General features: G+C 38.8%; 1 protein-coding gene across 1 annotated transcript in view; it reads left to right on the top strand.

Annotated features, from left to right (window-relative positions):
* The window catches only part of LOC136246072 (adhesion G-protein coupled receptor V1-like), a 251,552-nt gene that overhangs the window by 87,015 nt on the left and 136,668 nt on the right, over window positions 1-27,869 (top strand). Inside the window, exons 9-14 of the mRNA XM_066037520.1 lie at window positions 828-965; window positions 1,018-1,239; window positions 16,796-16,933; window positions 16,983-17,189; window positions 17,243-17,380; window positions 17,467-17,670. Of these exons, the coding sequence (XP_065893592.1) occupies window positions 828-965; window positions 1,018-1,239; window positions 16,796-16,933; window positions 16,983-17,189; window positions 17,243-17,380; window positions 17,467-17,670 (1,047 nt within the window). The remainder of the gene's footprint in view (window positions 1-827; window positions 966-1,017; window positions 1,240-16,795; window positions 16,934-16,982; window positions 17,190-17,242; window positions 17,381-17,466; window positions 17,671-27,869) is intronic.

Here is a 27,869-nt window from a genome sequence, read left to right as displayed (position 1 = left end):
GTTAATTAAGGTGATAAATTTGGCTAGAAAAGCCCAAACCTTTATGATCCCTCCTATACAGTGCTACCATACTGTATGTTATAGTTAAAAAACCACCGCATGTGAGTACAGAAAATACAGCACGAGGGGGTGTGTCGAGAGGCTAATATAGAATGGGGCAAAGCTGAGTGCTGTATTTGCCTTGAGACACACCAAAAGTGCTGTATTTTTTGTACACACAAGCATAGATGGCGCTTTAAGTCTGGCTCGGAGCGATTTTCTCTAGTATTCAAACCGCTGCAATTTTCAGTGATCAGGATATCAGTAAGCGTTTATATAATCTATATCTAGTCGTAGAACGAACTAACGGGATTAGTTTGGCTAGTTTTAACGATTTTCAATGTCACATACGTGATCAATCGTGCTGTGTTAGTGGAGTCATGCTCCCACGTTTAAATAGCTTTGTGATCAGACCATCAGTAAGTGTTTATACAACTATTTCTAGCCATAAAACAAACTGGTAGGATTAGTTTGGCTGGTTTTAGCAATTTACAGTGTCACGCATGTGGGGTTGTCTCCATGTAACTGTACTGTATTTGCCCAAGTGTGCTGTATTTGCCCAATTAACTGTACTGTATAGCTCATACAGTATAGCTCATACAGTATAGCTCATACAGTATAGCTCATACAGTATAGCTCATACAGTATAGCTCATACAGTACAGTTATGCAGCTAATTAGTACTGTATGGACAATACAGTATGCTGATGCAGATCTCATTGCTTTGATCCTCCCACGCAAAGTACAATATGGTATACTGTATAATCAATATTGTTGTTCAATATGTAGGTACCTCTGTGAGGTTTAACCAGTCATCATACAGTGTTAATGAAGGTGCTGGTCCAGCACGACCTGTACTAGTTCTCAGTAACTCAGCATCATTTCCTATTACTGTACAAGTTAGAGATAATCAGAATACTGCCGCTAGTGAGTGAAGTAACATCATCACAAAATGTTAATAGTAGTAATAATGTTACAGGAGGAGGCGTTGATTATGATTCTGGACCATACACTGTCATATTTCCTACTGGAGACACCATTGTTCCATTTGATGTTCCAATACCTTTTGATGTTCCAATAAATGATGACAACATATTGGAGAATGCTGAGATGTTTACTCTCACTATTGATCCTTCACTACCTTCCCGTGTTACTGTTGGTAATCCTGACCAATCTACAGTTACTATAATGGATAATGATGGTGAGTGACTTTTGTTGTAGGTATTATACAGAGAGCTATACAATGGGCATGAGTACTACTGCTTTGCCAAATATATATATATGAAAAAGCATGAGAGCCTGTGGCCGTGTATATATCACGCAAAGTGAAACACTGATCAAAGCACACAGCAGTGTGTGGTGCAGCCCAAGAGCTGGTGTTCCACACCAGTGCGTTATTGATAGGAAGAACAATAATGCAATTTTCACACATACATAGCTCTGGGATGCCTCTGCAAAACAAGACAATTTTTGCTATGGAAATGTCCTCCACCTTCAGTAGTGTATATATGAACTTAATAAATTAGAGCATAATTTTCTTGGGTTTTTTTTGCACAATTGCAAATCTTTCAACAAGAAGGTTTAAAGGCAAATCATCATACAATGTTAATAAAACAGCCATTGAGTTATTATTGGTTATTTATGAAAAATTATGGGAAGAAACTGAAAATCAGTACATGGATAGGATAACTATTGGACAACTCTTGTGCTTCAGAAGAAATCAAATTAAAGACCATTAAGATACAGCACTAAAACCCAATATTGTGTAACAATCATGCATTTTGCTAATAAACTACCTGTGATTATTCATTGTAGTAAAGTTTTCCAGTGGTTTAGATGAATAGGATTTAAAACATTCAACTATATAAAACAAGTGTGTGATCGAGATACTCTAATAGTCTTTAAAGCAGTCAGCTATGTAATATAATGATTAGGGCTCTGCGATACAGGGAATTTTGTGTATCACAAATCACAGAATAAACCTGCTTGATATAACACTGTATCACAATACTGAAGGACCACATGTACTACCCACATTGTACTACCCACATTGTACTATGTAACATCACAATTTCATGTTATAATCATGTAAAAGTCATAATTAAAAATGTTTAAGTCTGATTATCAAGACACATGGTAGTGTGTCGTGCGGCCCAAGAAGCCGGCGCGCCACACCGTGAGTATCAAGACACACGATAGTGTGTCATGCGGCCCAAGAAGCCGGCGCGCCACACCGTGAGTATATTGACAGGAAGAACGAAAACGTCATTATCACACCTTTGTATCTCGGTGATCACTTATCTGATTGGAACCAAATTTGCTACACAGTTGCCCGCCAGCCAAGGGAGTCTACATTCCAAATTTGAAGGAAATCACTCAAGCCATTTCCGAGATACGAGCTGCCAAAGTTTCGTTTTTTTTTCTTCGTTTTTTTTTTCTTCTTCTTCGTCTTTTCGCACACTTGCTAAAATCGCTATAACAAGCAAAAGCGTACTCCGATCGCCTTGAAATTTGGCACACAGAAAGGGAGTCCAAAGGCGAATCCTAGCATCAAATTTGGTACAAATCCGATGAATGGTTCAGGAGTTATGACCGATTATTCGCGTAAAACAAGATCGATTTGTTGTCACGCCTACAGGGTAAACTACTTCATGGAATGAGTTGAAAATTGCTATGTAGATGGAGTAACCATCGTAGGAGTGCCTTTTGGTGGTTTGAAAGGAATCGAGATAAAGACCACGGAGATATGACACAAAACCCAACCTGTGTCACAATTACGCGATCGATTTTTATGAATAAAAAAGTATTAGTTTTCACGCCTACTAGGCAAACCGCTTAGAGCAATGAGCTGAAAATCGGTGTATAGCTGAAATAATCTTCATAGAAAGTCCTTGCAGTAGTACAGAAGAATCGGATTACAAACCACTGAGTTATGATTCGAAAGCCAACTCCGTGTAGCAATGCGAGATCGAGATACTCTAATAGAACAGTCACCCTAATAGAGCATTCGGCTAATTTATTTACTCCATTATAGAATTTTATTACATCACAAGTTATTCTGTAGGGAGTTCAGCTGCAAACAGTTAATCTTATAGACAGTTCAGCAAGAAGACAGTCACCATGTGGAGAGTTAAGCAAATATATCACTATAGAGATTCAGAACATTACAAGTCACACTGAAGAAAGTTCAGCTATAAACAAGTCATGCACTGTGTAGAGAATTCAGCTACAATTAAATCACTCTCTAGAGAATTCAGTTACACAGAATTCAGCTACACACAAGTCACTGTGGAGAGAGTTCAGCTACAAACAAATTACCCTTTAGAGTGATCAGCTACAAACAAAACACTTTGCAGGGTGTTCAGCTGCAACAAATCAACCTTTAGAGCGATCAGCAATGAACAAATCAACACAAATCTACCTGTAGAGAGATCAGCTAGAAACAAATCACCCTGAAGAGAGTTCAGCTACAAAAAATCACCCTGTAGAGACATCAGCTAGAAACTAGACACAATGTAAGGAGTTCAGCTACAAGCAATCACCCTGTAGAGAGTTCAGCTAAAACAAATCAACCTGCAGAGAGATCAGCTACAAACAAATCACCTTATAGAGAGTTCAGCTACAAATAGATTACCTGTAGAGAGATCGGCTACAAACAAATCAACCTGCAGAGAGATCAGCTACACACAAATCAACTTGTAGAGAGATCAGCTACAAACAAATCACCCTGTAGAGAGATCAGCTAGAAACTACACACAATGTAAGGAGTTCAGCTACAAACAAATCACCCTGTAGAGAGATCAGCTACAAACTAGACACAAAGTAAGGAGTTCAGCTACAAGTAAATTACCCTGTAGAGAGTTCATCTACAAACAAATCAACCTGTAGAGCAATCAGCTAGAAACAAATCACCCTGAAGAGAGGTCAGCTACAAAAAATCACCCTGTAGAGAGATCAGCTACAAACAAATTGCCCTGTAGAGAGATCAGCTACAAGCAAAACACCCTGTAGAGAGTTCAGCAACAAAGAAACCACCATGTAGAGAGTTCAGCTACAAACAAATTACCCTGTAGAGAGATCGGCTACAAACAAATCAGCCTGTAGAGAGTTCAGCTAAAACAAATCAACCTGCAGAGAGATCAACTACAAACAAATCACCTTATAGAGAGTTCAGCTACAAACAAATTACCCTATAGAGAGATCGGCTACAAACAAATCAACCTGCAGAGAGATCAGCTACACACAAATCAACTTGTAGAGAGATCAACTACAAACAAATCACCCTGTAGAGAGATCAGCTAGAAACTACACACAATGTAAGGAGTTCAGCTACAAATAAATCACCCTGTAGAGAGTTCAGCTAAAACAAATCAACCTGCAGAGAGATCAGCTACAAACAAATCACCTTTTAGACAGTTCAGCTACAAATAAATTACCTTGTAGAGAGATCGGCTACAAACAAATCAACCTGCAGAGAGATCAGCTACACACAATTCAACTTGTAGAGAGATCAGCTACAAACAAATCACCCTGTAGAGAGATCAGCTAGAAACTAGACACAATTTAAGGAGTTCAGCTACAAGCAAATCACCGTGTAGAGAGTTCAGCTACAAACAAACCAACCTGTAGAGCGATCAGCTAGAAACAAATCACCCTGAAGAGAGGTCAGCTACAAAAATCACCCTGTAGAGAGATCAGCTACAAACAAATCACCCTGAAGAGAGATCAGCTAGAAATAAATCACCCCGAAGAGAGGTCAGCTACAAACAAAACACTTTGCAGAGAATTCAGCTACAAACAAATCAGCTTGTAGAGAGATCAGTTACACACAAATCAACCTGTAGAGAGATAAGCTAGAAACAAATCACCCTGTAGAGAGTAGCTACAAGCAAAACACCCTGTAGAGAGTTCAGCAACAAAGAAACCACCATGTAGAGAGTTCAGCTGCAAACAAATCACCTTAGAGAGTTCAGCTACAAACAAATCACCCTGTAGAGAGATCAGCTAGAAACTAGACACAATGTAAGGAGTTCAGCTACAAGCAAATCACCCTTTAGTGAGTTCAGCTACAAACAAATCAACCTGCAGTGAAATCACCTACAAAAAAGCACCTTGTACAGAGTTCAGCTACAAACAAATTACCCTGTAGAGAGATCAGCTACAAACAAATCAACCAGTAGAAAGATCAGCTACACACAAATCAACTTGTAGAGAGATCAGCTACAAACAAATCACCCTGTAGAGAGATCAGCTAGAAACTAGACACAATGTAAGGAGTTCAGCTACACAAGTAAATCACCCTGTAGAGAGTTCAGCTAAAACAAATCAACCTGCAGAGAGATCAGCTACAAATAAATCACTTTACAGACAGTTCAGCTACAAACAAATTACCTTGTAGAGAGATCGGCTGCAAATTAATCAACCTGCAGATAGATCAGCTACAGACAAATCAACTTGTAGAGAGATCAGCTACAAACAAATCACCCTGTAGAGAGATCAGCTAGAAACTAGATACAATGCAAGGAGTTCAGCTACAAGCAAAATCACCCTTTAGTGAGTTCAGCTACAAACAAATCAACCTGCAGTGAGATCACCCACAAAACCGCACTTGTACAGAGTTCAGTTACAAACAAATCACCCTGTAGAGAGATCAGGTAGAAGAATTCACCTTGTAGAGAGTTCAGCAACAAAGAAACCACCATGTAGAGAGTTCAGCTGCAAACAAATCACCCAGTAGAAAGATCAGCTAGAAGAAGTTACCTTGTAGAGAGTTCAGTTACAAAGAAACCATCATATAGAGAGTTCAGCTACAAAGAAATTACCCCGTAGAGAGTTCAGCTAGAAGAAGTCACCTTGTAAAGAGTTCAGCTACAACGAAACCATCATGTACAGAGTTCAGCTACAAAGAAACCACCTGCACAGAATTCAACTACAAACAAATTACCCTGTATAGAGATCAGCTAGAAGAAGTTACCTTGTAGATAGTTCAGCTACAACAATTCACCCTGTAGAAAGATCAGCTAGAAGAAGTCACCTTGTAGAGTGTTCAGTTACAAAGAAACCATCATGTAGAGAGTTCAGCTGCAAACAAATCACTCTGTAGAGAGTTCAGATACAAAGAAACCGCCATGTAGAGAGTTCAGCCTCATACAAACCACCTTGTAGAGAATTCAACTACAACAAATCACCCTGTAGAGAAGAAGTTACCTTGTAGAGAGTTCAGCTACAAAGAAACCTTCATGTAGGGAGTTCAGCTACAAAGAAACCACCATGTAGAGAGTTTAGCTGCAAACAAATCACCTGTAGAGAGTTCAGCTAGAAACAAATCACCCCGTAGAGAGATCAGCTGGACGAAGTCACCTTGTAGAGACTTCAGCTACAAAGAAACCATCATGTAGAGAGTTCAGCTGCAAACAAATCACCCTGCAGAGAGTTCAGCTACAAAAAAATCACCCTGTAGAGAGTTCAGCTAGACGAAGTCACCTTATAGAGAGTTCAGCTACAAAGAAACCATCATGTAGAGAGTTCGGCTACAAAGACACCACCATGTAGAGAGTTTAGCTGCAAACAAATCACCTGTAGAGAGTTCAGCTAGAAACAAAATACCCTGTAGAGAGACCAGCTAGAAGAGGTTACCTTGTAGAGAGTTCAGCTAAACCATCCTGTATATAGTTCAGCTACATTTCAAGTCACCCAGTAGAGAGATCAGCTGCAAAAAAATATCCTGTGGGGAATAATGGGCATGTAATAAATATATGTATATAATTTGTATAATTACTAATAAAATCAAAAATAATTGAAGTTCTAAAATTCTTCTTTAAGTTCTTTTCTTCTTCCTGTAGTAAAGAAAAAAACACATGGGTTAAAAAAGCCCCAAAGCCAGCCATAGGCCGGCTTTGCAGTATACAAATACAAAAAGAAGTGATATCTAATCAAAAACAGCCAAGCTGTAAAAAAAGGTGCGGCCCCCAAAAAGGCCATGGTGAAAAAAGATGTGAAATCCAAGGTGGCGGCCAAGAAATGGCTGTGATGGTAGGTTAATGGTTACATTTTAATAACGACAATTCAGGTGAATTTTGTGCCGCTTGGTCTTGGCACCAAATTCACCTGAATTGTTGTTATTAAAATGTAACCATTAACCTACCATCACAGCCATTTCTTGGCCGCCACCTTGGATTTCACATCTTTTTTCACCATGGCCTTTTTGGGGGCCGCACCTTTTTTTACAGCTTGGCTGCTTTTGATTAGATATTAACAGGAAGAAAGAAAATGTAATTTTCACACTTTTGTATCTCGGTGATACCTTATCCGATTGAAACCAAATTTGCTGCAGAGTTTACTGCCAGCTAGGGGAGTCTACATTCCAAATTTGAAGGAAATCACTCAAGCCATTTCCGAGATACGAGCGGCCAAAGGTCGTTTTTTTTCTTCGTTTTTTTTTCTTCTTCATCTTTTCGCACACTTGCTAAAATCGCTATAAATCATGAACGCGTACTCCGATCGCCTTGAAATGTGGCACACAGAAAGAGAGTCCAAAGGCGGATTCTAGCATCAAATTTGGTGCAAATCTGATAAATGGTTCAGGAGTTATGACCGATTATTCGCGTAAAACAAGATCGATTTGTTGTCACGCCTACAGGGTAAACTACTTCATGGAATGAGTTGAAAATTGCTATGTAGATGGAGTAACCATCGTAGGAGTGCCTTTTGGTGGTTTGAAAGGAATCGAGATAAAGACCACGGAGATATGACACAAAACCCAACCTGTGTCACAATTACGTGATCGATTTTTAGGAATAAAAAAGTATTAGTTTTTACGCCTACTAGGCAAACCGCTTAGAGCAATGAGCTGAAAATCGGTGTATAGCTGGAATAATGTTCATAGAAAGTCCTGCACAAATTAGACAGTTTTATTTTTGTAATTACAGTAATTAGTCTTTTTTGTTGTTGTTGTTTTGCCTTGCCATGTCCACAGTGTAGTCCTCTACTTTTTGTGTTCGCATGCTGTCCGAGGTTTCACATGCCTATTTGTTTTGTTGTACATCTTTTCATCACAATTGTCAATGATGGTTCTCTCTCTCTTGCAGTAGTATAGAAGAATTGGATTACAAACCACTGAGTTATGATTAAAAGCCAACTCCGTGTAGCAAATGCGAGATCGAGATACTCTAATAGAACAGTCACCCTAATAGAGCATTCAGCTAATTTATTTACTCCATTATAGAATTCTGTTACATTACAAGTTATTCTGTAGGGAGTTCAGCGGCAAACAGTTAATCTTATAGACAGTTCAGCAAGAAGCAAGTCACCCTGTGGAGAGTTAAGCTACAAATATATCACTGTAGAGATTCAGAACATTACAAGTCACACTGAAGAGAGTTCAGCTATAAATAAGTCATGCACCCTGTAGAGAGTTCACCTACAATTAAATCACTCTCTAGAGAATTCAGCTACACACAAGTCACTGTGGAGAGAGTTCAGCTACAAACAAATTACCCTGTAGAGAGGTCAGCTACAAACAAAACACTTTGCAGAGAGTTCAGCTACAAACAAATCAACCTGTAGAGCGATCAGCTAGAAACAAATCACCCTGAAGAGAGATCAGCTACAAACAAATCACCCTGTAGAGAGATCAGCTACAAACAAATCACCCTGAAGAGAGGTCAGCTACAAACAAATCAACCTGTAGAGAGATAAGCTAGAAACAAATCACCCTGTAGAGAGTCCAGCTACAAAAAAATCACCCTGTAGAGACATCAGCTAGAAACTAGACACAATGTAAGGAGTTCAGCTACAAGCAAATCACCCTGTAGAGAGTTCAGCTAAAACAAATCAACCTGCAGAGAGATCAGCTACAAACAAATCACCTTATAGAGAGTTCAGCTACAAACAAATTACCCTGTAGAGAGATCGACTACAAACAAATCACCCTGTAGAGAGTTCAGCTACAAACAAATCAATCTGCAGAGAGATCAGTTACAAACAAATCACCTTATAGAGAGTTCAGCTACAAACAAATCAACCTGTAGAGAGATCAGCTAGAAACAAATCACCCTGTAGAGAGTTCAGCTACGAACAAATCAACCTGCAGAGAGATCAGCTACAAACAAATCACCGTGTAGAGAGATCAGCTACAAACAACTCACCCTGTAGAGAGATCAGCTAGTAGCTAGAAACTAGACACAATGTAAGGGGTTCAGCTACAAGCAAATCACCCTTTAGTGAGTTCAGCTACAAACAAATCAACCTGCAGTGAGATCACGTACAAAAAAGCACCTTGTACAGACTTCAGTTACAAACAAATTACCCTGTAGAGAAATCAGCTAGAAGAATTCACCTTGTAGAGAGTTCAGCAACAAAGAAACCACCATGTAGAAAGTTCAGCTGCAAACAATCACCCTGTGGAAAATTCAGCTACAAACAAATCACCCTGTAGAAAGATCAGCTAGAAGAAGTTACCTTGTAGAGAGTTCAGCTACAAAGAAATCATTCTGTAAAGAGCTCAGCTGCAAACAAATCACCTGTACAGAATTCAGCTACAAACAAATCACCCTGTAGAGAGATCAGCTAGAAGAAGTTAGTTTGTAGATAGTTCAGCTACAAACAAATCACCCTGTTGAGAGATCAGCTAGAAGAAGAGTTACCTTGTAGATAGTTCTGCTGCAAACAATTCACCCTGTAGAGAGATCAGCTAGAAGAAGTCACCTTGTAGAGTGTTAAGTTACAAAGAAACCACCATGCAGAAAGTTCTGTAATAAATATATGTATTATATATGTATATGCTAATGCAAAGCTGCGAGTGCTATATGAAAAATAAAGTACAAGGCACGCGGCCGAGATACTAATAAAGCACGAGGCGAAGCCGAGTGCTTCATTAGCATCGAGGCCAAGCGCCGAGTACTTTATTTTTCATATAGCACGAGCAAGGCTATGCTTTAAATGATTTATGGAACTTTCTAGTCTTGTAGCTTCACCATACACTAGGACTCGTAATTAACAAGCGTTGCACGAACTATTAGCAGCCTGAACGCACATAAACTAGTTTAACAAAGTAACTCACGCGTATTTCACCATAGTTTGGCATAGTAGACGTTCATTGCGTCTTTTGGCAGGTTTTGCTCGAAACCCACAATCGATTCTATTGTGAGTCACATGGTGAAGTATTTCCGCGATATCTCCAGGACTTGTCCGTTTACATTAACAAACGTAACAGCAACGTTACCTTCTCCCACCCATCATCGAAGCATTTAGGTATGTCTATAAAACCAATCCAGTGGTGCAACTCGTATTGGCTGGGGTGATTGATTACTCAGCGCGGCGAGGCTATCAGCCTTCACCGGCTTGGGTGATTAGTTGTACTGGTGCGAGCCCCGTAGGCTATTAGCCTACACTAAGGCACGTGGGCAACTGTGCTTTATTGCCCACAAAGAGTGCTTTATTGAACGAATAAAGCACTCTTTGCGGTGCAATAAAGCACTGTTTGTGGTCGATGAAGCAGTTGGCCGGCTGAGAGTGTACTTTATGAAATTTAAAGTACACTTTTTCCTTTGATCTCGCCCACGCAAAGTTCTATAAATATATATAATTTGTACATTTACTGATAAATTCAGAAATATTTAAAGTATTTAACATCTGCTTCATCTTTTCTTCTTCCAGTGGTAAAGAAAAAAGATAGGTTAAAAAAGTCCCAAAGCTGGCCATAGGCCGGCTTTGGGGTATACAAATACAAAAAGAAGTGAAATCTAATCCAAAACAGCCAAGCTGTAAAAAAAGTGTGCGGCCCTCAAAAAGGCTATGGTGAAAAAAGATGTGAAATCCAAGGTGGCGGCCAAGAAATGGCTGTGATGGTAGGTTAATGGTAAAACTTTTAATAATGACAATCCAGGTGAATTTTGTGCCAAGATCAAGCGGCATCAAAATTCACCTGAATTGTCGCTATTAAAATTTTACCACTAACCTACCATCGCAGCCATTTCTTGGCCGCCACCTTGGATTTCACATCTTTTTTCACCATAGCCTTTTTGAGGGCCACACACTTTTTTACAGCTTGGCTGTTTTTGGATTAGATTTTCATGTTAAAACTAAAAACTTGGATGAAAGATCACAAGCTGGTTAATATTTCTGGAAGCAGTCTGTTTCTCTTATTTATGCATTATAGTATGTTCACTTTGAGCTGAATCCTCAAAAACATTTAATAACTCATGGGTGCAATTACACACAGTCTTGAAATTTGGCTCATTTGTAGTACTGCTTGACCCGCTAAAAATATTTCAAAATCTTTTTGTTCAGATGTTTGACATAATATTTACGGCCAATCAAAGTTTTTACAATACATTTCCTATTGGGAAGCCATATAAGTACAGTGTCCATTACAGCCCTTTCCCGAACTTGTAATGGAGCCAAACCGTACGTGTCTGTTGTTGGCACCTTTGCTGTTACCAAAAATCATCTGGTTGGCTGAAATGTTAACTCTGTTGAAAAAAAATCCACTTTTAATTTTTAGCTGTTTTTCAGGATTCAGCTCAACGTGAACATACTATAGCATGTCACCTGGTGTGGAAACACCTCTTCTGACCTTATGCTTGTTGTGGGCATGGACAAATACTTTTGACTACCTTTTAAAGATGGACTTCTTGTGTTCGGGTCATCATTTAAACCAGCAATCATATCATGATGATGGCAATGGATTTTTGATTTGATCATTTACGAGGAATCTTACTGGTTTTAGTGGTAACCACCTTGCTGAAAAACCTGGAAAGAACCCCTTCTTTCTTTGTGGCTGGCTCTTTCTGCTCATCATTCTCATCATCATTCTAGTGACTACACAGTATTGATGGATGGTCTATTGTTTATGCATTTCATTCACCACTCATTTTTTAAATCTTTCATGGAATTTGAAGCACTATTGCTTACAGGTTCAAGAAAGTACTGAGTCACACACTGCAGTCAACCTTGCAGATGATTTGAGAAACAGTTTAAAATAATGGAAAATGTTGCAACTAACAGTTACATAATTGGCTTTGCCCAGACTACCTTTTTCTTTAGATTTAGTCTGTTTGTACAGATTGGATATTACTACTCTGGTAAATTGGCTGGTAGAAGCCAGCATGAACTATGGAATGAGGGTATTGAGTAACTGTAAGAATGATGGGCTGCTGACAATGCTCAATGGCTATAAATCTAAACACAAAAACATTTGCTAATGCCTCTTCACAGGTTTTGTATCTAGGATTGTTTTTATAGTAAGGCTCTACCAAAGGGTAAGTATCTGTAATCTGTGTTTGTAGGTGAGTTGGCTTACTTGAATCCTTAGAGCTGTGTGGCTGTTGAGAATGATCATCACTCAAATGTGTTTCTGAGTATTCAGTAGGGTCATGCTACTCTAAATGCATCGAAAAATTAAGTTGTGTTGTTTGAGTATCCAATTTTAGCATTGCAGTTATCACTTGGCTGAAGTATTTCTATACTTTAATTTGTGCTCCAGGTAGTGATATGAAGTGACGAAAAGTTGGTACTTGACTTGTCCCAGTAACTGTTATAGCATTTTCTCAAGACAGTTGAGAGGTTTCCATTTTTTTACCCACGCTATCATCGGTACTTTCCTCATAGTCATTCTTTTGTTTTACACACATGATTTTAATGATTGTATCATGTACCTAGTATCGATATTCTTGTAACGTAGTATCTTATTGTGATACATAGAAATTGTATTGGTATTGATATGTATCACAGACCCCTGATGAGTCACTCTATTAGAGCATTCAGTTTTTCACGATGTAATGAGTCACTTCAGCTACATTACAATTAGCCCTGTAGAGAGTTCAGTTATGTTACAAGTCATCTTATAGAGACTTCGTTGCAGACAAATCATCTTGTAGAGACTTCAGTTTCATTATGAGTGAGAGCTAAGTTATTTTATAAGTCATTGTCTGGATTCGGCTATGTAACAGTTCAACTACAAACAATTCATTCTGCAGAAAGTTCAGCTATGAAACAATTCACCCTGCACAGTTAAGCTAGGTTACAAGTCAATCTGTAGAGACGTCAGCTACAAACAAGTCACCCGGTAGAAAGTTCAACTACATTTCAAGTCACCCAGTAGAGAGTTCAGGTGCAAACAAATTTTTGAAAAGCATTGGTCTACATACACACCACTAAACTTTACGTTCCATCACAAATGGATAGCCACAATGATATACTACACATTTTCCTGCTTTTCACTATAATGGATTTCTAGAGATGTGTGATAGCTACTGGGAACACTCTGGCACCTTGAAATGCCACTGGCCAGCTGAAAGACAAGCTTGAAGCATGGACTCACTAAGAAAGTTGCCCAGATGATTTCCATGTGTATTTCTTTAACTTTGAATAGCACAAGTGACCTTTTGAGCTCTTTATTTACATAAGCTGGAGACTGCATATACCCTGCTCAGCCATTACATCAACCTTCAACAAGACAGAAAAGAATTTGATTAGTGTTATGCACCAAGTAACTTATGCCTATTCCATGATTGATTGCAGCATTGATCATGTGTAAATGCATGGATGCAACATTCTAAGTAATGTTACATAGCAAATACCCATGTTAGTTTTACAGGGGTAGCCATGATTTTTTTGAAGGGGGTTCAGATTTGAAGTGATATGTCTTTAGGGGAAGGCCTGGGTGCTTCTCCTAGAACTGATGCAAACCAAATGTACCAGAACATACCTGCTGCTGACCCATAATTGAATCTTTAGGTGTGTGTATATATATACCACTTTCACTCCTCACTTCAAAGGGAAGAGAAGGTATATAAGTGGTATAATAGCACTGTTATCAGTGCTCAGGGATGCATTAATGAGAAATGGAGGCAGTATATACAAATTATATCCCTCCTAGGAGTGATATATCTTGTACTGTATAGTAAAAAACTTTGGCGGTAAAAAACTTTGGCGAATTTGGCGAATAGCGTTCAAATCGCCAAAGTGTTTTTGCCAATTATTTTAGATGATCACACGACTAGCACATTGAGTGACTAGGTTGAGGTTGAATTGATGTCGAGGTGAAGGTCAGCTCTTACCACCACCAGCAATAAAGATTGAGCTGACTTTGGAGATCTTCCTAGGAATGTGTCCCACAGTTGTAAGCACTCCTTCGGATAGCATTTCCAACTTCCCGTTCGCACGTCAGTTCATTGTCTCATGATGGATTTGGCCAAATATACTTTGATATACATGATAAAACCTTTGCTACTGGAGTTCACTGTAAAAGTAAATACAGTCACTCTCGGCATTGCAGGAGATAGAGAAGCATGCCTTTGCTAGCACGTAGTTAGATCAGTAGCTATTGCAAAGTACTGCTAAAACAACAACGCTAGCTACCTATATACTTACTATATACGCTACTTAACTGATGAGTTGCCTTGTTGTTATCCTTACTTACCATACAGTAAAAACTTTGACAAATATTATTTCAATCACCAAAGTTTTTTCTGCCAATTTTTTCAACAGAGGGGCTTCGTCACACTTTTTACTGCCAAAGTTTTTTACTATATGGTATTATACTACCTCCTATTCTCATTAATGCATTCCAAGCATTTTCAGAAATCATTTGATTTTTTTGATGAAACTGTGATCTCCTCTGTGTTAATATAATGACACTTCACAGGATCGATAGCTGGTTTTAGTTTTTGTAAAGGTAAGCCAAAGCATCATGGACTTGGGGAAGAAGATAGTTTGTTGTTTTACTGAATGAAGAAGGTCACAGGTTAGTTTATATTGATCGTGTTGCATTCAATAGTCACGTGGCAATGTCCAGACACTGGGCGTAGCGCTTAATTGATTTGGCCATTAGTGTTAATGGTATTCACTACTTTTAGTTTATGCATGGCTAGTAAAAGTAAGCACTTTAGTGCACGTGAATCATCATTGACACCTGACGCGATGTCACACACGCGTAGTGATTGGGCGTGGCACTTAATTGGCTAGTCCACTGTAGCATTGTAAACATATTCATTGCTTTAGTTTATTCATGACTAGTATAGTAAGTACTTTATAGTTCATTATGAGTTGTTCAGCTGGTATTTGGGCTTCCTGTGTTTAATTGTGTACCCACAATTGAAGTGATTTGCATGCTCGTGACAATACACTTACGTTCGGCCTCTCAGCAGCGCCTTGTTGTTGTACTTATGATGTTATCCACAACCAAAATTCACATGGTCCCATATAAATACACTCGCAAAGCATTCCTGCAGTTTCCATGCACACTTGCAGGTGAGTTACCCAATTGGAATATATTAGTTGTAACGTGGGCCCTTGTGATTTGCCTGAAATACACGCACTCGTGTCCATGGGACAACTACTACATTATACATTCAGCGGTTGCACTCATGTTGATTTGGGTGATTGATCCCTCACTTCAGACTATTAGTCTGATATGGATTGGAAGTGTTGCATATTATTAGCTGTAACATGGGACACTCGGGCTTTTGCCTGATGTGTATGCTCTCAACACTCGGGCTGTTGGGCATACATATCAGGCAAAGCCCTCATCTCGTGTTACAAATATTACATAAAGACAGGCCTTTTAAGGATTCAGATTTGCAAATCACATGCTATTGCTTATAGACTTAACGGTATAGCTTAAAGGTACACTATTGTCTTCATAGGTAGCTACAGCAATCAGGTTTCCTTTATACTAAAATCCAGTCAAAATGTATACTAATATCAAAAATCGTTAGAGGGAAAATTACTCAATGATGGGGACATAGTCCCAATTAAACTATGTTTCACATGCTGAGTGTCACTAAAACAAAGGAAGAGGAACAGCATGTAAACTGTCAGCTAAGTGAACACACAGTTTCTTATGATGATACCAGTTGGAATGGAAACATGGTAAGATCTGGGAGTCACTGAGATGACAGCTGTTCCTGTACTGTTGTGGTTAGGTTTCTTGTTCACCTGGCCAGAGAATCAAGCTCATGAACAGCATGGTATTTGTCAACTACCCTCATACTCAATGACATGGAAATGAGCCATGACAACTCCCTAGAATGGTTATGTTTTCAAGCCACCAACCAAGTGATTCCTTGATAATTACACTTAAGAAGGGAATATAGAGACTGAAATTTAGCTCACATGGTTGTACTAGATTTATTCAGTAAGGCTTTACAGCACAAGTGCTGAAGGTCTGTAGGACACCTGGTCCTACAGTTGTTGCAGAAAGTATATTTGAAAAGGTGGGGAAAGGAGAAAAAAAGCAATGACTGGACCTGGGCAGCCTCGAACCTGCAGCTATCTGTTTAATGCTTGAACATTTACAGGAGTCTGCCAGGTGGTCAAGATGTTTTCTCCTTGTCAATTTCATGCTTTTTGTATCCATAGGAACTTTAAATAAAAAGTGATTTATTATCTAAAAGTACCCCAAATGGATATTAGTTTATTTATTAAGACTGCCCAGGTCCAGACCTGGGTAGCCTTAATAGATAATTGATTGATATTGATAGATAATTGGACAACCATAGTTGATTGGATGTAGTTGATTAGATTGTAGCACATAGTTGTATTGTTTGAATAATCATTCATTTACAATATTACTTAAATGCTGCTCTTTTAATGCACTATATCTAGTAACACAATCCAACATACAAGTTTATCTCATGACAACATTTCTGGTTAGACTAATAGATATGTGTAGTGACTATAAAATGATCAATAGATATTGCTGCAAGTGCAGTTTGACTGACTAAAATTTCACCTTAAATTTTATAAAATTCCAGCTGCTACTGTGGGATTTACTGAAGTATCAAGAAGTTTCAGCGAGGGTATTGGATCAGTGACATTCACAGCAAGTCTCTCCAATCCATCATCAACTGATATTACTATACAAGTTAGAGATATTGAGAATACTGCCACTAGTGAGTGAAGTAACATCATCACAAAATGTTAGTAGTAATAATGTTACAGGAGGAGATGTTGATTATGATTCTGGACCATACACTGTCACATTCACTGCTGGACAGACCAGTGTGTCATTTGATGTTCCAATAAATAATGATAATATATTTGAAGCCAGTGAAACATTTTCTCTCACCATTGACCCATCCTCACTACCTAGTAGAGTTACACTATCATCAAGTGCTACTCTAACTGCAACAATATTGGATGATGACTGTAGGTGAACTGATATTACAACACAAGATAAATTAATGTTTTTACTGTTGTAGCTCCTACTGTGTCATTTAGTATGGCAACATACAGAGTTGGTGAAGATAATGGAGTGGTACGACCTCAACTACTTCTCGGTAACCCATCATCAACTGATATTACTGTAGAAGTCAGAGATACTCAGAATACTGCCACTAGTGAGTACATGTGATCAGTGACAATGTTTATGATGAACCTTTACATGTTGTTCTAATTTGTGCAAGTTAAATATTAATTATTTTAGGTGGTGTTGATTATACTGCTGGACCATACACTGTCATGTTCCCTGCTGGACAGACCAGTGCTTCGTTTGACATCACAGTCAATGATGATAATATACTGGAAAGAAGTGAAACATTTACAATTGAAGTTGACTCATCCTCACTACCTTCTGGTGTTAGTCTTGGTGGTACTAGTCAAGCTACAGTAGCTATAGACAATGAAGACTGTAAGTTACAAATAAGCTTGTATATATTTTTTTACATGTTTGAATTTGTTGATTCCTCCCACAATATACACTGTTGCGCATTTTAATGAATCTTAATTTTCCAACATATTAAATTAGTGACTATAGAACAATTAATTTAATTCCTCCTCAGTAATGGTTATCACCTAAGTGGCAAAATATGTAAAGCAAGACAATCTAGTAACTGTGAGCGCTAAAATTCCTTCCTTCTAATGAGGTGCATGGCATAGGAGGAGCATTTTACTTGGTGAGGGATGAACATTCTGTGTGGTTTTCTACTTGATTGAGTACAGGCCTATATTACTAGAGTTATCTAATGATCGAGAAGGTTATCCATCACACTGTACCTACCATTGAGACAGTCTACCACACAGAGATGTATATGTTAATATCTACAGTGAATGGACACTGCAGGACTATTAGGTGTTTACTGTATTTAACTTTAATCTATTATTGTTGAGCTTGGGTCTGCAAGAACCAGTGCATAATTAAGTATTTATAATCCATTTAACAAGTGTATGCTTTGGTGAAGTTTCAGCCTTTTATGCCAATAACTTTCAGAGTTACAGCCCTACAAAGTAACAACAACAGAACAAGTTGCTTCTAAAAACCAGGCACTGTGTACCTAGTTATTGCCCCAATAATGTGTTATATTTATAGTTTATATTGTATACAGAATTATTAAATGTGACCCGCTGAGCAAAAACTGGTTGTTTTTGCACAATCCTCGAATTCCATTTTATTGCTTCTCTGTTATCTATAGTAACAAAGAAGTGGACAGGCAAAGTGTCAGCCTTTTGCAGGGCCGGGGGAACTGCCCCAGCAGCACCAGCAAGAGCCGGGGCAATATTTTCGAGAATATTTTTAATTTGTGGTAATGCTTTTTTATTTGAAAGGGCAAACCCACAATTGAATCGAATTACGTTTTTGGCATGCACGCGGAAGGCTCAGTGTAGTTCTGAACAGGTGCCCATAGAAGTTGATGGTCATAATGAAGACTTGTTTCTTCCAGTGTTGGGTGATAAACCCAAGCACCCGAAGACTTTTACATTTCCAAAGCAAAAGTTTGGAAACAAAAAGCCAACGTATCGTTCCTTCCAATCTTCATGGCTTGATAAGTGGCCATGGATCACGTACAGCGAGACAGATGATAATGCATTTTGCTTTGTTTGTATTAAAGCAGTGCAACAAGAAAGAGTCAGGAACTGCTCACTGACCAGCAAAACATCAGATGCGTTTCTCACCCGCGGCTATACAAATTGGAAGGATGCCATGCCCTTCCTCTTCACAAACGCTCCTGCGTTTTCGACTTCCAATGAAGAAAGAAGAAAAATGTTTGGCTGCTTTGAACTGGAAAACATTTGATGGCAGATGTGCATGTAACTGTATTATATTTGCATCAGTATCCAGTATTCTTTCCTTTCATCTTCACTACACTCTCAACAGTTGTAACTATGATCTTTGTGTATTATCTTAGTATCATAATGATCTAAAATTCATTACAATGATACTACCTACTGTAACCTACATAAAAGAAACATTTAAATTATATTAATTTTATTGTTGTACATGTATATGTCACTTAACATATGCAATGTGTTTGTATTCTCATAAAGTGTACAATAAAATACTGAGAGTTTGATATGGGTTCAGTTTAAGTATATTATACAGCCTATAGTTACTAGGCCTTATACAGCTAAGTGGCATTTGCTGTACTAGTATTACAAATCAAGTTTCACATGCCTAAGGCAAACAAAACTTTTTTATCTGTACTCATAATTTGTATGCCAATTTTCATTCAAATTTGTCACCAAGTTTGATCTCAGGAGGTCATTTTTTTAAAAATTTTTCTGGGGGGGCATGCCCTCAGACCCCCTAGAAGACTCATGCTTCACATTTTGCTAAGTGTGCAAATACAGCTACTCCTTTCAGTGTGCTCCCCTTATGAATATCCTAGATAGTGTGCCTGACCAAAAATATTTAGCTTCCCCCAGCCCTGTTTTGTGATGAATAATCTTGGAGTTATAGCACTAGACAGTTGGAACAGGAATAAATTTGATTTGTACAGCAACAATACAGCAAATAAACTATAGGTGCTTATTTAGTTGATCACTCATGTCTGAAACAAGCTATGAAGACTGGTTTAGCTCAGTGTGTTTGGCTCATGAGCTGGCACACTGATTAAGGCATAGTGTGTTCCAGGTACATCTTCATGTGGACAAAGCAGAAGCCATTTCAACAATATAATGGTGACAGTAAACTTTATTTCTATTGCATCATAAATAAGTGCCGATGATGCACGTGCCATACACTTTACGGATACAAAGCAAAAATTTTTACTCCCAATAAACAGGAGAATGTAATGGTATATAGGTATTATTGATTTGAACTATTTTCAGTACATGCTGAAGCAATTAAAATGCACGTAATTCCGGTTGTTATAGCAAGATAGAATTTTGCAAAAATGGCCAGTTTTCACTCAGCGGGTTACAATATAATGCAATTTCATATTTCATCATTAGTAAATTATTTGTAAGTTTGTAATTATGTTGCTATGCACTTCTAAGGAAGCATTACTTCACTTTAAACAACATATTACACACAGAAGTATCTTCTCAATTGTCTTATATTATTATGATTAAAGTACCTGGTAAAGGTAGAGCCTGTATAACAGAAGGCCTTATAAAGGCCTAAGATGTTTACATTAACTGTACTAAGTATGTTTGAAAAGTAGGAGAAAGAAGAAAAAATCCATGGCTGGACCTGGGCAGCCCCGAACCTGCAACCATCCGATTATATAGCATGTCTATCATGCTTTACCCTGTTCTCTTGACAAAGCCACAAGTTTTGTTCACTTAAGTACCCTTTCACCTGTAAAATATGATAGGAAGGTAGCTCATGAAGTCTGAGGAGAGTCATTTCAGACCATCAATAAGAAACCACCTCAGAGCTTTCTTGTGCAAAAGTTTAATACAGACTCCATTATCCTTTTACCTGTTATGTGCAAGCTGCTTTCACTATCGAACAATTTTGCGCACGTGGGTGCATATGTATAAGTAGGTAGGTAGATAGATAGGTACGCACGCACACTTTCTGAAGAACTATTTCAACAAACCAGATGCATGTCCACAAAGGCCAGCTGTGGGTGTGCGTGTGGTTTGAAATCAATTTTTGCAGCAATTATAGGGAAAATAAATTACAGATGTTTACAAAAACAATTATAATTTTCAAACACAGTGACATACAGGGTTGAAACTTACACCATCATGTTTTCTGTGATTAATTGCTGAGTAAGTTTTTCTTGTATCACTTTTCTTCACTACATACAAAGGCGAATTCAGTGAAGAAAGATGAATCGCATACTATCACTTTGACAATAAACAAATGTCCATACTTTATATATCCTTTCATCTACTGCAATGAAACAAAGATTTTTAACTCCACGCAGATATGATGATGTCCAGGTTTTTATTGTTAGAGCCTTTATTCTCTATGAACAAAGTATTCAAATTTTATTTTGATGATACATAATTATTTTACCCATAGCAATCTGTAAAGGACTGACGAACAGTTGTAGCTACATAGTGTATGATAACTGTAGTACTGTACTTGATAACAGCAAATAATATCTTATCAACAAATGTTTTAAAGCACGCACACACATTATTCCTACCTGCTTTTATAGTAGTTTGGTGCAGCCACCCCTTCGATGGGAAATTGCTGGTCTGGTCTGTCTAGCATACTGTACTTGTGCCAGAATACAAAAATCAGGTGCAACCAATCAGTTTGCTTGGTTGTGAAATACATAACTCATACAAAAATTTATCATATTTTGTAATCGCTGCTATGTGTGAATATATCCGGTCTGAATGCTAAGTACACAATAAAAGGCAATTGTTAAGAATACTTTTGCTGACCTCTCGATTAAGAAAGACAGTATCAATAACTCTGGAAACACAGAAATATAATTTTTTATTTATACATTTATCATATTGTAATATTACCGCATTCCATCTGCACAAGTATGTGATGCTAGACAGATCAGACCCTTAATTTCTAATTGAAGGGGAAGCCATGCTAGACTACTTTTACAGTACAAGAAATTCTGCAGTTATAATGTAATTTATTGTATCACAATAAATTGAAGTTAACATGCATGCTGCAGATATTGCAATATAGCACTATAAGAACTTACACATAATTTCCGTGACCTAACTGCACGCTAGCCTATAGCGTAAGGGTGCACTATGATCTAAGCACGTGAAGGAATGTTGAGATGGTTTCAAGTATTGTGTAATCAACAAACTGATTTAACAGGTTTGCGGTCACGTGACATGCCACGTTCTTGAAAGGTGAATGGCCTAGTTAAAGAAAAGTTCTAGTAGGTGAAACAAGACCGCTAGTGTCGCGTTGTGTACCGGGGACAGTGGTTGGTGAATAAAAAATGTGCCGGCCACTCGCACGAGTTGTGTATGAGCCGAGCTACCATGGCCAGAGGTTCTTCGTAGCAGTCCTTCCAGCCTACGGAGTCGATCGAGATGGTAAACAAGAAACAAGATCGTCATCGCTGGAAGTTCATTATAACCGGTGAGCTCGTTCCTTGTGTGACACGTGTTGCATGCGGCGCACTAAATTGAACAAAACTGATTGCACCATTACAATAAGACGAACAGCTATCGAGGGATACTAGCCAAGTTCTCACGCATGTTCTATAAGAAGTTTAGCATAATTAAAGTGACGCTGCAACGAATTGCTGTACTGGCTTAGTCTTGTCGTTAGCTTTCAAGCTTGTCCTTTAACATTGTCGTTAGCTTCCGGGCTTGTCTGTTCAAGTTTGTCATAAACCTCTGTTCAAGTGTTTTCAGCTGTTACGCTCGTTTGTTTGAGTTGTTTAATTGTTATCAGGGTGTAATAAGCTTTCACCATTAGCATGTTTATATATGCACAGCTAACGTGCCTTGATTTGCATGAGGTAATTGTTGTGTTTATTTTATATGCTATGTATGCTACTACTGTTGCTCATGCCTTAGTTAAGTGCTAGTGCTACATGCTGCTATCACATAAGGCACTGCTGCATGATGATGCCGCATGAATGTTATTGTGCTTTAATAATAATGTGTTACGTCAATGATTCGCCAGCTGTAAGTGCTCCTACTGTTCAGGTCACTGACACTAGACACTACTTATGCTGGATACATATAGGCACTGGCTAGGTTACAGCTAAGGGTCACAGATGGTGTTATCAAGTATATATTGCTGGCAAAGCAAAATCAAAAACTCGTAATGGCTTAATGGTATCGCATTGAGAATGCTGCTGCATGATATGCTGCCACTGCATGATTGAGAGTGCTGCATTGCTGCTGTTGCATAATGAGAGTGCCGCTGCATGATATGCTCCTGTTGCATAATGAGAGTGCTGCTACATTACAAGCTGCCATTGCATGATTGAGAGTGCTGCAATGCATGATATGTTGCTGTTCAGGCTTGTTGTAATTGTAATCGTAATTGTAATTAATTACTAATCATTAGCAATTTTCAAGTAATTGTACTTGTAATTGTAATTGCTTACTGAGCATAAAAGTAATGGTAATTGTAATTGTAATTAGTTGTTCAGTCAATAATCATTATGTAATTAAATGTAAGGAACCAAAGTTATGTTATATAGAAGTACTACTCCATAACTTGACTAGACTATGTACACAATCCCATGTGTATGACATGTGGCCCATGCAGCTGCAGTAAAGTATTGAAATTATAGGCATGTATTTGTTGACCACATAGTTTTAACATTTTATGTACAGTAAGCGATACCCATGGGGTACATAATATTCAATAGTAGAGAAAGAATTTAAACGTATCTATATAGATGATACAAAGTTTACAACAGATTAACTTTAAACAGGCTGTAGGACCAGGTGTCCTACAGACATTCATCACTTGTCTGTAAAGCCTTAATAAAAAAATAAAGCACTTTAAAATTTTGGATGATAAAAGCAAATAAATACTCCATCTTAAGTACAATAGCAAAGAATAGCTGGGAGTTCCAGCTACATTTGCACCATTTGAGTGTGTATTCAGCCATAGTGGCAATGTTCTCAGACCAAATAGATGTAAACTACTACCAAAAAGTTTGAACAGTTAATATACCTTAAGATTAATGCTGGAGAATTGTAAGTTATTGTTGTACCCCAATGTACAGTAGTAATTGAAATGTAATTGTAATTATTATTTTACATACTGAAGTAATTGTAATTGTAATCATTAGATTGGCTTCAAAAAGTAATTGTAATTGTACTGATTACTTTCGGTGGGTAAGTACAACAAGCCTGCTGCTGTTACATGTTTGGCTGAGAGAGCTGTTGCATAATGAGAGTGCCGTTGCATGATATGCTGCTGTTGCATAATTGGCTGAGAATACTGCCGTATAAATGTAGTGCCGGCAAAAAAATTAAATAAATAAATAAATTACGCGTTCTAATTACACTGTGTTTGTACACTCCTCCATATAGTTTGGTGGCAGCTGAGGGATGAGGATGGGACCACAACCAATGGGCAAGTATTTACTGGACAAGCTTTCTCCGGTAGCATGCTATACGTAAGGCTTACAACTTTGTATGTTTGATGGCTAGTCGCTTGCGAGCTGTTTCAAGTATATGAGGCTATTGTGCTTTTACGCTACGCAAAGTATGTTGCATGATTCACTTAAGAGAGTACTGCTGCATGAATGCTATTACTGCTACGATTGCACTGAGGGTGCTGCTGCATGAATATTGCTATTGCTGCTGCCAATGCACTGAGGGTGCTCCTGCATGAATACTGTATTTACTTGATTAAATGCAATGGCATTTATTACCTTAGTTCCAAAATCAATGCGGCGACTATTCAAACTCGACTACCACTCGCTTCTTGTGAACGATGTTTAAGCCATTAATTTCACAATCAATTGTGGGACCACTCAAATACTGCGACTATTAAAGAGCGGTGTTTAATCAAGTAAGTGCAGTATTGCTGCTGCTGCTGCTGCTGCTGCTGCTGCTGCTGCTGCTGCTGCTGCTGCTGCTGCTGCTGCTGCTGCTGCTGCTGCTGCTGCTGCTGCTGCTGCTGCTGCTGCTGCTGCTGCTGCTGCTGCTGCTGCTGCTGCTGCTGCTGCTGCTGCTGCTGCTGCTGCTGCTGCTGCTGCTGCTGCTGCTGCTGCTGCTGCTGCTGCTGCTGCTGCTGCTGCTGCTGCTGCTGCTGCTGCTGCTGCTGCTGCTGCTGCTGCTGCTGCTGCTGCTGCTGCTGCTGCTGCTGCTGCTGCTGCTATTGCACTGAGGGTGCTGCTGCATGAATATTGCTATTGCCGCTGCTATTGCACTGAGAGTGCTGCTGCATGAATGTTATCGCTGCCACAAGAATGCTATTACTGCTGCTGCTGCATGAATATTATTGTTGCTACTGCTATTGCTCTGATTATTACTGCTTCCGTTAAAGCGTATGTATTCCAGACATCAATTGGTCGATATGCATGCAATACTGCCCAAGTATGGCTACTACGGCATCTAGTGACCCCAACCTGATCCCCTCAGTTGCCCAATTCCATTTGTGGCTGCTACATGAACGTTATTATCGCTGCATGTATATCACGGCCCCAGCACAAAAAATAAATAATAAATGAGTGAATAAATAAATTATCACCACTTAATGAAACATTAGTGCGGCCACGTAAATGTAATCACTGCTGTGAGCTTAAGGGTACCACTATTGCATGATCTGCCGGGAGTGCGGAGACTAGCGGGATACTGTGCGATGCTCTTGCTGCTGTATGATATGCAACCTCATGATATACCAAAGCACGGCTGCATGAATTTTATGGCTCCTGCATGTCTGCTAATACTGTTGCCACTACTATTGAATTACAACTCTGCCGCAAGTAATTTACTTCTACTGTTTCATTGCTAGTATTGCTGCCACAGCATGCATGCTCTTCACTATAGCCTTGCGAGTTATCACTGCTTCTGCAGACAGGCATGTCCTAACTGTTACTTTCATGTAATACCATGTGTATGTGACTGTTACACTATTTAGTGACCACCTCAGTTGCCTAATCCCACTCTAATCTTACTAGCTCATGCATTATCATTACTGCCACTGCCACTGACATCATTATATTTCCATGATTGACCTACCACTAATGTGTAACCACTCTCCAATCCCTTCTACACCACCCCCCCCCCCTCCTCCCCCACTCTATGCTATTAATTATGTACCTAGTGGGTATTTGTATACATCCCTATGGTCAAAAGTGTTTTTTCTTTAGTAATACTATTATCTCCTTAAGCATGGCAGCTCTCAGACGTGCTTGGATTATTCCATTTCCACCTTTGCGTAAGTGAAATTGCCACCGGTTAGTTACATTGCAGTAACTTTCTGTTGTTGAACATGCATATGTGACCACTGCACTTCAGCTGTGTTACTCTCTGCAGGCTTGCTCCATGCCCATGCATATGCGGGTCCATTTGTGGCTACAGGCAGTTAGGAGATGCGCATATCTACACCAAGGTTGCACATCCCTTCTCCATGTATATAATAACACCCTTACTATAGGGTTTCCTTTCCCTGGTGTAACAGTGGGATAGGTGTCATTGTCTAGGGACCCTTTACAAGCTTTTCCATACCTCTGCAACCTATCTACCTTCTTATGCAATTAAATATTTAGTTCGGTTGCCAATGTAACTTGTAATACCTTCGGTATACACCAACTGTTGCATACCTATATAGCTCAATGGCTGTTGCTTTCGCAGGCGTGCTCCATACTCGGGCGTACGCATGTTCATTGGTGGCCGCATGCAGGTAGGAGGCTGGGTGCATATATCAACATTTACCAGCTTGTTTTTGGGGGTGCATACCTCCAATCCTTAGTTGCACTTTCCTTCATCAGTACATAGTGTCTGCATACACAAGAGTACTCTTGTACTTTAAACTTGAAAGCATCTGTATACAATATAAACTGCTGCATGTCTAAAATCATGGCAGGCTTTATACTACATAAGTAACCTCTTTAGCTCTAATTGCAAGTTTATTCGTGCTTACCAATGTCTGTATGTATAGTACTTGGTTGTATTTAGACTTGGAATACAACTGTTGCTGCTGCTTATGGGCTTTTACATTTATGTTCTGCTTACATGCTTGCAAAAATGCATATCAATATTTGCGAAGTCACTTAATGCTCACTAATATGTGCATACATTTGTTGCTGCATACAGGTAGTTGACACTCGCATACAATCAATTGGCAGGCCTACTGTGTACATTGCATTCATATCATATGTACATACTCCTTTATACTTATGCCATACCTGCACACTCCTTGGTACTCACAGGTTCTCAGGCATTAGTCCCTGCTGGTCCTGCAAAACTTTGCTTAGTAAGATGCTTACCGCTATTGGTACACATACAGGCTCACTTGTATTCTCATTTGGTATTTTTGTAATTTTCTATATACTATCGGGATGTGTCATATACTTCACGCATACTTGTGCTATGTGTGGTTATTATAACTACAATAATATTACTGTCTAAGTACTATTGTAATTTTATATGTGGGATACAGCAAGCTCGGGCAACTGGGGAAATTTGGAGGAATTTGGGTGAATCAGATGCTAGTTATGTAGCTGTTATGCGTTATCAATTGATGCCAATGTTAATGTTCATGACATACCTTGGTCTGTCATTTTGGTTGCTAGTGATCAATTGCTGCAATTTGACATGTCTCAGTGGTTTGCTATCACCACTTGCAAATGCTATGTTCATTCATCTACCCTATTGATGGAAGAACTGACTGCCTGCCCTATGATTTCCTCAGTTTCCCGTTATTCATCCAAATTCATCCTCTCTATATCACATATTATATGATCTATATATAGATATATATCGTCATGTCATGCATGATCTCATGTAGATATGTGACCGAATTTGACAAAACAAGGCTTCCACACACATCCACTCTTGTGACTTTGAAGTACCATAACTCAATGTAGCAGTATGCCATTAGTCTCAATTTTTCACCTGGTATTGTACTATGCTATAGAAGGACTTTGTGAAAAGTTTGGGCCAATAGCTTGCTGAGTAGTCAAGTTACAGCTGGTTAAAGTCTGAAAATTGGATGTGTGTGGAAGCCTTGTTTTGTCCAATTCGGTCACACAT

Source organism: Dysidea avara, chromosome 15 (genome assembly GCF_963678975.1).
Source record: "Dysidea avara chromosome 15, odDysAvar1.4, whole genome shotgun sequence".
In the NCBI taxonomy this organism is placed as follows: domain Eukaryota; kingdom Metazoa; phylum Porifera; class Demospongiae; order Dictyoceratida; family Dysideidae; genus Dysidea; species Dysidea avara.
Note: the sequence above shows the minus strand (reverse complement) of the source record. Positions and strands in the feature narration are given on the sequence as shown.